The sequence below is a fragment of the Solea senegalensis genome, linkage group LG19 (genome assembly GCF_019176455.1).
Source record: "Solea senegalensis isolate Sse05_10M linkage group LG19, IFAPA_SoseM_1, whole genome shotgun sequence".
Classification (NCBI taxonomy): domain Eukaryota; kingdom Metazoa; phylum Chordata; class Actinopteri; order Pleuronectiformes; family Soleidae; genus Solea; species Solea senegalensis.
In genome coordinates this window covers 19,989,258-19,998,912 of record NC_058038.1, presented here as the reverse complement: position 1 = coordinate 19,998,912, position 9,655 = coordinate 19,989,258, and the positions used below count along the sequence as shown (strand labels likewise).

Here is a 9,655-nt window from a genome sequence, read left to right as displayed (position 1 = left end):
CACCCGAAATTACATATATATGTATATATATATATATATATATATATATATATATATATATATATATATATATATATATATGTACATATATATATATATATATATATATATATATATATATATTTATAAAAGACAATATATAGAATTTCTGTTTTTTTTGTTTTGATTTTTTTTTTAATTGTTAATGTTTTTTATTTAGTTTAAGTACACATATTAATAATGATTGCGTACCTCCTTTAGCGTTTTCATGGCGCTCTTTTTTTGCTGTGTCACCGCAGGAGCAGATAAATGTCTTTACAGTTGGGCCAACTCCTCACACCCACACACAGTAGCAGCAGAGAGCATTTACTGGTGAGTAACATTCAGATTATAATTCTTAGAATTGCCAGTCACTTGAAATAATGCATTTCCAGGTGTTCATATTCATATTTTCACTGAGCATCTTCCTCCGTTTACCTCTGGCTGTTGAAACCTCGTGTTGCCTTCATAATAAAACAAGACGGTAATTAAAGATAATAAATACTAAACATGCATTTTTACGTCTACAAATGTAGCATATCATGGATATTTACTATTAAGATTATCAAAATAGAATACACGACACAGTTTATACATTAAGCAACCAGAATACAGTTTGTGCTTACTTCTCATGTGTATTATTTGTAATATGTATAATAAGTATTAAACTATTTATTTAATGTTCGACATTGAACGTACTACTATATTTTTATTCTTCAAGTGATGGAAACGGGATTCCATACTCTTGTATTACAAGTTATTCTTTTGTGATTTTATTCATTATTTATCACGTTTTTGTTGTTCTTTAACATAAACCCGGATATGGTGGTGCGGTGCAATAAAACTTCACGATATTTCAAATGAAACGAAAAAATACGTTTATTTTAATAAACAAACGTTGTTTTTTCATTTTCGTTTTCGCTTGAAAAGTTTAAAACGAGTACATTTTGGATAGGAACACACACGCGAGTGTGATGTGTGTTTCCACCCGGCGCGACTTAGCCACCGGACTGTAAACAAAGAAAATGGCGGCGGTTTGATGGTGTTTCAGATGGAAGGTGAAAGCTCGTGTCGCTGATAAAGAAGGTAAAACTGAGACTGTTTAAAAACTTGCATTTCACCACATGTTCTACTGAAGACGATAGATTCAGAGAGTTGAGTTAAGTTTGACTTTGAACGGGTGAATTTAGTGGAGTTTGATGATTTGTTTGCGTGCCTCCTGCTAACGCCGCAGCTAACCCACTTCACTGTCATTGGCTGTGTTGGCGGCAGTGAAATCGATGAAAATCTCGCTCCGGGCTTTTGTGTGTTGTCAAAACAACACGCGTCAAACTCGGTGCGTGAAGGACAAAAACGAGGCCAACAGCTCAGTCTCGTCAGGTTCAACAGATGCTCTTTTAAAAACGGGTCACGTTTAACCGTTTTCCTGCCGCGGCGCTTTGTTTTCAACAGAATCGTGAGATATTAATTACGTGTTTGAAAGCAAAGGGTCCGCTCATTCATTCGACTAACCGGGTTTTAACCATCTGTGTTCATTTCCACGGAAACGTCAAGTTGTGTTTCACATCTGGAGGTAAATGTTCAAATAATCCGGTAAAGGTGTTTGTCTTGTGTTTTATTGCAACAATATCAAAATCTCACTTATACGACAGTACCGCGGTACCAAAACCCAGGTATATTTTTTCATGTATTGAGAATAGTTGCTTGTTGAATGAGATTCACTCTCGATTGCTTTTGTCTAGGGCTGCAACAAAGTGTTTCCATAATCGATTAGTCCATCGATGATTGATTATGTGTCTGCTCCATAAAATGTCAGAAAATGTTGTCCCAAAATCTCAAAACGATGATATTCTTAAATGTCTTGTTTTGTGCACAAACCACCAGTTTTGTTATATAGAGCAAATGATTTCTATGTTATATGGAGCAAAGAAACTAGGAAAATATTCACGTTTAAGAAGCAGAAAAATCAAAGAAAATACTCGATCCATTGAGAAAATACTCGATCCATCGAGAAAATAATCGATATCGTTCGTTGCAGCCCTAATTTGGCGCTATATAAATAAAATTTGATTTGATTCAGAAAGTTTTTTGTTTTTTTATCAGCTACTGATCCAAATGAAGTATTGAAGTCTTCTTATTCTTCACTCTTTTATCTGTGTTTGCAGCTGCTGGATGCTGATCCCTGAGCAGCAGTGAAATCATGGTGCTGAAGATCTTCTTCCCACAATGCTGCAACCGGGCAGACAGCGGGCTGCTGATCGGCCGCTGGATCACAGGACAGGACTCAGCCATAGTGCTGGCGGTCATCCACTACCCGTTCATCCCTGGACAGGTCAAACAGTACATCCAGCAGGTCAGTGCACCAACATGTGTGTGTCGTCTAACCTGACTGATGTCCTGATGGTGTGTGTGTGTGTGTGTAAAATAACACACATACAATTAAAATGTTGCATATGTTAAATATTATAGGTGAGTCTTATAAGTGGTTAAAATCTGTTTTTCTGCACACAGGGCCCAGCAGGGGGTGCTTACAGCCCAGTCACACTCTGAAACAACGTTCTCATTTTTAGTGCACATTTGATGTCACAATTTTTCATTTCAAAGCTGTGTGTGAAAAGTGCTGAATGTGTTACATATTGGAGAAAGTTTATCTCTTCAAAATATCAAGCCATTATTATTGTTTAGTCTGAATTGTAAAAAAAAAGAAAGAATTGTTCTGTCTTCTTAGCCTCAAGAGAAGTGACTGTTGCAAATTATGTTTTTTTTGTTTGTTTTTCTGTTGATTCTCCAAACAGGTAAAAAGGAAAAGACTGATTTCTCTCTGACCGGCATCGTTTCTTTGCTCTCTCTCAGATGCAGGCTCAGAGTGGGGTGGAGCTGTCGGTGCTGGGATCCTGGAGTTTACCCAAAGACGGTCAGGACGAGATGGAGAACTTCCTCAAAGACCTGAGCACCATCTTCCCACAGGAGCGCTGGCTCCAGATCAGCCGCCAGATGGGCAAGACAGGCTTCACCTGCGAGGTCCTCTGCCGCAGTCAAAGTGAGACCAGAACTACCTTTTTTTCTATTCCTTCTTATAAACAAACCGCAGTTGTTTTATTGATCGATTTGAACAAGATTGAGCATTTGTCCATCATTGCAGCCTGACTTTGTTTTCTGGGAAATTAACAGTAATGTGTTTCACGGCGTAGTCAAGCTACAACGGCGTGAGGGAGGATTCTCCCGGTGTAGTCGTGTAAAAACAAACACCTTCTCTTTGTGTGTGTTTTTAAGCCAGGAGTTGAATATGCATTTATGTCTGACATGGCAGGAGGAGCAGCAGCTCCGCAGAAGGTTTCAGAGAAGAAGGACGGTGAGAAGCACGAGGAGGAGAAGGTGATCTTTGTCCACTATGATCAGATGAAGGTGATGCTGTCGCAGCTTCACCCCGTCGAGAACGGAGTCCCCGACCCAAAAACTGATCCTCCATCTGAGCTAAGACAGGTGACCCAACTATTCCCAAGTAGACAATGTAACACACACACACACACACTCCCTGTATTGACAGCAACTACTATTTTTTTAACTTGAACATTTTAACAACACAAAAGAAAACCCTGTTCTTCAGTTTTGTGTTCAACCAGAATAAGAATTAAAAGAAGTTTTTCAAGTGCGTCGTGACTCGTGTTAAAGCAGCTTCTCGTGTTAAAGCAGCTTCTCGTGTTAAAGCAGCTTCTCGTGTTAAAGCAGCTTCTCGTGTTAATGCTGCTTATCGTGTGCAGGTGTTCCAGACGGTGGCCAGCAGCCGGCCGCTCTTCTTCCTGGACCGATACGACGACGGGCCGCTGAAGACGACACACTGGCAGTCCGAGGGCCGAGAGGCCAGCATCATCGTGGAGCTGCTCAAACAGGCCTCGGTGCCGCTCTGCCTGCTGCTCCGCTGGCTGCTGGCACTGTGGGCGTGGCTCTGCAACGCCCGGTGAGAGCAGACCTGACAATGAAAATACTGTATACTGTCATAGAACGTGCTTGGATAATGTGCATGAAAGAAGTGAAGTTGATATTTAGGTTACTGTGTCCCTCGTTTGTTACGACGCCACCTGCTGTTTGATGCCCTGCGTGGCTTGATGGATGTGGACAAGGCCGACGCAGGACAAATGTGGAGACAATGTTACCCGCGGTGTCGTCTCTCTCTCCACTGTTGACGTGAGATTCAGCGCAGAACAATGAGCGAGTAAAGTTAAGAACGAGAGAAAATGAGGACGTGATGTCTGGGAAATATAACATTTCTGTCTCACCAAAGACAAACTCATTCCGTCTTTGAATTTGATGGAATTGGTCCCGGAAAGTCCTTGACCTGAACTGTGGAACATGAATGTGAATGTGGATGCTAACATCAGTGTCTGATATGAAGCGATGACCCTGTTGTCTCTGGCTCTCATCACTGCGTCTCCTCTGCTCACCGTGGTGGTGTTTTTAGAGCGGTGATCCACCGCTGGCGTCCTCAGGATCTGTGGTGATCTGGTCACATGTTTCACACAACATCGATCCACAGTCTTCTGCATTTGTCTGGTGTTGTTTTCAGAATGTAACTGTCTCATGTTTCCTGTGCGTTGAGTTTATTGTTGTATCGCTGTGACAGTCGATCAGTAATCTCCGAGTCCCTCATGACATTTTTCACCCACAGCGTCTTCAGCTTGTTCCCGCTCCGTGTTGTGGGCAGTAAAATGTCCACGTGCGTCCAGCTGAGCTACAGAACCGAACACATGCGGACGCTCAGCTCGGCCGCGCCAGCCGCCGGACACGATCAGTTCATGAGGTGAGTGAGACGTAAAAAAAGTGAACTATGTCGATTCTGGCATCTTCTCCATTTTCTAATGGTGTGTTCTGGCGCTGCAATCACATGTGTGGCTCCACCCCCACGTGTGTGGCTCCACCCTCACCTGTCTCACCGTTCACAGGAAAGCGAATATCTTGGTGTCGTTCCTGGTGGACACGGCTCTCGGCTGGTTACTCATCTGGTGGCTCTACAGAGACGATCACATCACCATGCTGGCTCACACACTGATGCCAGCGGCAGATGTAAGTGTGTGTGTTTGTGTGTCTGTGTGTGTCACACAGGGGGTTAGTCCTCTTTTTTGTCTTTACTGGTACATAAAACACACTTAATTGGCTCAGTGGTTGAGTATTTTTATGTGATTTCTATGTTGCCGCGTGAGTGCAGGTGATCGTAGAGTCTGGACGTCCTGTTGTGGCGATGAAGTGATTATCTTGTCTGAATTTCTATGACTTTAATCATCGTGTGTGTGGAAAATCCTTTGAGGTCAAAACTTTGTTGACTTTTCCAAAGTTCTTTGATCCCATAGGAATAATTTTCTAGTATTTATTATGTATGTAATTATTATTATTATCATTCTTATAATATTGTAGTATATCATGTATTACTGTAATAGTTTAAGACTGTATTATGTTAAGTGAAATCCATCCATTAAGTTCTGCCCGTGCTCTTGGTGAAACATGCTGGTGTGAAATGTTTGTAAAACAAAGTTTTATTAAAAATAAACTTTTCTACTAAACACAAAGCAAAAAAACAACAACATAAAGTCACGGTCTTGGAAAAAGTCTGGAATATTTACGCGGGTGAAAAGGGCGAGAACCCGGTGGCTGGTGTGGTTTAACGTCACTGTAGACGCAGAGTTTTCTCTTTCACTTTCTTCACTACTGTGGTTTTTTCACAGCACGTGGCTAAAGAGCTGCAGGAGCTGCTGCAGTGGCTGATGGGAGCTCCTGCAGGGCTGAAGATGAACCGGGCCCTGGACCAGGTTCTGGGACGCTTCTTCCTCTATCACATTCACCTGTGGATCAGTGAGTTCCACCACAAAATGCACGCACACACGCACACACACACACACACACCCACACACACACACACACACACACATTTTGACTCCCAGGATTTCACGGGCCAAAAATCTTCCTTCCTTCCTTCCTTCCCTCACTCACTCACTCACTAATTCTTGGCAGGATCTCTCTCCCTTCAGGTCCAGATGAAAGCACAACTAGTTAAGCTGCTAGTTAGTGATGTAGTTAATTATCATGGTCCTGACAGAGACTTGATATCTTCACGTCTGCACCCACGTCTCGCTAAATTACCCAGAGTTCATCTCTGTCTAGGCTACATCCACCTGATGTCTCCCTTCGTCGAGGGCATCCTCTGGTACGGTGGCCTGTCAGCCAGCCTGGGCCTGACCTTTGCCCTCTCGCTGTTCTCTGACATGGTGGCGCTGCTCACCTTCCACATCTACTGCTTCTACGTGTACGGAGCCAGGTGAGACACTCACACATGAACTGTGTCAGTCTTTGATAAGTTGACAATGTGTTCACTGCATTATATTGTTATTAGACGGTCTTTTCTAAAAGGAAAATTAAAATTATTAAAGCGCTCACTCTCCCACACCAAACCCCACAGAGAAAACCAGTGATTTTAAAATCATACACAGGGGTTGTTGATCCACTGCTTATTTTTTGAATTTGGCATTTAAAATATATATTTAGACTTAACACGAGGCAGCAGCTGTGTCTCTGTGGACTTTGGTGTGGGAGAGTGAGTGGTTTATGACAATTCTGCCACAAAAACTGTATGTGTGTGTGTGTGTGTTCTTGTGCGATATTCAGGCTCTACTGTCTGAAGATCTACGGCCTCTCGTCTCTCTGGAGACTCTTCAGAGGGAAGAAGTGGAACGTTCTGAGGCAAAGAGTGGACTCCTGCTCCTACGACCTGGACCAGGTATGCGCACACACACACTCATACACACACACTCATACACACTCACTCACACACACACACACACACACACACACAGACATTCACTCAGTGTGTGTTTTTGTGGTTGTGATGCTCCAGCTCTTCATCGGGACGCTGCTGTTCACCATCCTGCTCTTCCTGCTTCCCACCACAGCCCTTTACTACCTGGTCTTCACTCTGGTAAGTGGTAATCGGTGATTTTAGTTCACGGGAACACAGGAGCTGCTGGTCCACTGCTGCCTCGTGTGGTCAGCAGTGGACCAACAACTCCTGTGTGCTGTGATGTAAAATCGTTGATTTTCTCTATGGGGTTTGGTGAGGGAGAGTGAGTGGTTTACAAACTTCAGTTTCCTGTTGGAAAATTCAGCAGGAATGTGTTCCTCAACAAAAACAAAAAGACGTGGCTACATTTTAGGGATGAGCCGTCGCGATGCTCGGTATATAAAATCCGATACAATCCAAAGATCTTATATAATCTTTTATAATATTGCATGCTTTAGTATGCACTGTTTGTTAGTCAGAGAGCTGTGTGTGGAAATGGCTTCAGATGACTTGGCACAAAATATGTGTTGTCGTGCCATCCATCCCTACTACTGTGTGTGTGTGTCTGTGTGTGTGTGTGTGTGTTTGCAGTTGCGTCTGGGCGTGGTGCTTTTCCAGGGCGTCCTCCACCTCAGTGTAGACTTCATCAACTCCTTCCCACTGTTCGCCGTGAGCCTCCGCGTGTGTCGCTCGTACAGACTGGCAGGTACGCGGGCGTCTTTGTGTACTGATGACCTGTGTGTGTGTGTGTGTGTGTGTGTGTGTACGCACATGAACACACACATCACAACACTGTTCTCCGTGTGAGAGGGAGGAGAGTTAGCTCTGACCGCTAGTCAGTGAATGGTGAATGGATGATTGTGTGACAGACGTCGTGTGTTACAGAAGGTGTAAAGTTCCGGGTGCTGTGTGAAGAACCTGGGACGGCTCTGCACCTGCTGATGGAGGTGAGATGGTTAATGTTGAACTTATGTTCATATATGTATATATATATCATATATATGTGTTTATATGTATGTATATGTAAATATATTCATATTCTGGACAAATGACCTGTGCTAACGTCAGCTTTAGCCTGACTCCGCCCCCTCAGAAGCGTTGCGCGTTTTCACTGGACTGAGTCAGAGAGGAGGGCAGAGGATTCAGTTGCTCGGACATCGACATCCCACGCTGCTTCACCATGGCAACCATCACTGGCTTCTGTTACTGTCACAGCTGCCGTGTTGTTTTGTGGTGGTTCACTGTGTCTTGCGTCCTGTGTCCTCAGATCAACCCTCTGCCGTGCGGCTCAGTGGTCCAGACGTATCGCACTCCCACCTACAGCTGCTACCCCAAAGACTCGTGGGCAGCGCTGGTCAAGAAGCTGTTTGTCGGGGAGCTGATTTACCCCTGGAGACGCAAAACCTCCAAGACTGACTGAGAGACAGCAGCCAGCAAATGTAAGACGGAGAGGAGGGGAGGGAGGACAGGGACACAGATGGAGGACGAGGAGAAAGAGTGAAGCCTTTACACACTCAAAACTGCCAAAACACTGCACTTGTAATAATTGTCTTTCACATCACAACAATGTGGCCACAGGCTCAAACAACAGGAAGTCCTGTCATAGACTGTCTATAAAAGTGGACGTAGTCTTGTCTTTCAGTTGCAAAACAAACCATTTCGAAGCCTCGAGATTCTTGATTTGCTCGGCGACATGGCAGTTTTTTAAAAACACAGATGTTTGTTTCCTCCGCCATGTTGTCAGGAAAAGCCTCTGTAAACACGAACGTCACCTGTGCTGGTTTCAAGCTGTTCATTGTCACTTTAAATACACAGAAATGAAAATGTATTCCAGAATGTGACAGACTGGTTATATCTATATATCTGACCCTTATACTGCCCCCTGGTGGTTTTCACCAGTATGGAAACAGCTGGAGCTGCAGCATTACGACATCTTCAACTTTCTGGTAAACTTTTCTGTCTTTTATGTCACAATAAAAGCACGTCAAACAAACAAGAGATGAAGAGACGAGTTGTCTGACATTGCCTGGTGTATACAGTATATATACTGTATATATACTGTATATATAAAGGAGTGTATCTCCTAAATGTACGACTTTATTCTCCTAAATGTACGACTTTATTCTTGTAAGACTATTCTCGAAGTCTGTGAATGATTGGTTTTCTCAATGTGGCTCTAATACTCTGTCGTACAATGGGAATTTAATTTACAAAAAAATAATAATAATGTCATCAGGTTCTACGGAAGAAGACCTGAAACTAACGAACCTCACTACTTTTAACTCCATGTGTTTTATGAACGCTCTATGTCTTTAGTACGTGGTGACACAAAGAAAATAAAATCTTTGTTCTACTCAGAATCCCAGTTACCAGGGATTTGTGTCTTAACTGCACTGATGATAAAAATAGTTCCCTTTAGATTTTTTATGATCAAGTATTGAACTAAGTCGAGGTAAAATTATAACAACTAAACAAATTATGTTTTTTTAATTTAATAATTGTCAACATTTTTTAATCTTAAAGCATTCTTTTTTAAATAGAAATGAAATAATGTGTTTTATGTTTGTTGTTGTTTGATGCCATATTTCATCCAGATAAACTGGACCTGAGTCAGTTACAGATGATGATCATTGTGATAGAAATCAAATGCATTCATATGCTGCTGTTCTATTAAATGTGTGAATTTTTACCTAATTTTTTCTTCAACAACAGTTTGGAGACCGGACTCATGCTACACGTTAAAGGGATAGTTCAGATTAATCAGCATCACGAGAACCAGCACGAGACCAGTGGCCCTGCTCTCTGTAAACA

At 42.6% G+C, this 9,655-nt stretch overlaps 1 protein-coding gene across 2 annotated transcripts; it reads left to right on the top strand.

The window, feature by feature from the left end:
* Positions 1–304: 304 nt before the first annotated feature.
* On the top strand, positions 305–8,549 carry pigq (phosphatidylinositol glycan anchor biosynthesis, class Q). 2 transcript variants are annotated; one of them, XM_044050309.1, is made up of 14 exons: positions 305–351; positions 2,184–2,371; positions 2,872–3,058; positions 3,329–3,501; positions 3,780–3,976; positions 4,685–4,816; positions 4,959–5,079; positions 5,736–5,862; positions 6,172–6,325; positions 6,673–6,784; positions 6,902–6,982; positions 7,436–7,550; positions 7,730–7,791; positions 8,112–8,549. In XM_044050309.1, the coding sequence occupies exons 2-14, from the start codon at positions 2,219–2,221 to the stop codon at positions 8,262–8,264; spliced, it is 1,767 nt and encodes a 588-aa protein (XP_043906244.1). In that variant the 5' UTR covers positions 305–351; positions 2,184–2,218; the 3' UTR covers positions 8,265–8,549. The 2 variants fall into 2 exon arrangements, with proteins under 2 accessions (XP_043906244.1, XP_043906245.1); XM_044050310.1 differs by lacking the exon at positions 305–351 and adding an exon at positions 1,022–1,104.
* Positions 8,550–9,655: the final 1,106 nt, after the last annotated feature.

Bases quoted from the DNA above. Each gene is read 5' to 3' on its own strand.
- pigq (XM_044050309.1), top strand. From the start codon at position 2,219: ATGGTGCTGAAGATCTTCTTCCCACAATGCTGCAACCGGGCAGACAGC. The intron at 6,983-7,435 runs GTAAGTGGTAAT...GTGTGTTTGCAG, and splicing joins ACTACCTGGTCTTCACTCTG to TTGCGTCTGGGCGTGGTGCT. The intron at 7,792-8,111 runs GTGAGATGGTTA...CTGTGTCCTCAG, and splicing joins CTCTGCACCTGCTGATGGAG to ATCAACCCTCTGCCGTGCGG.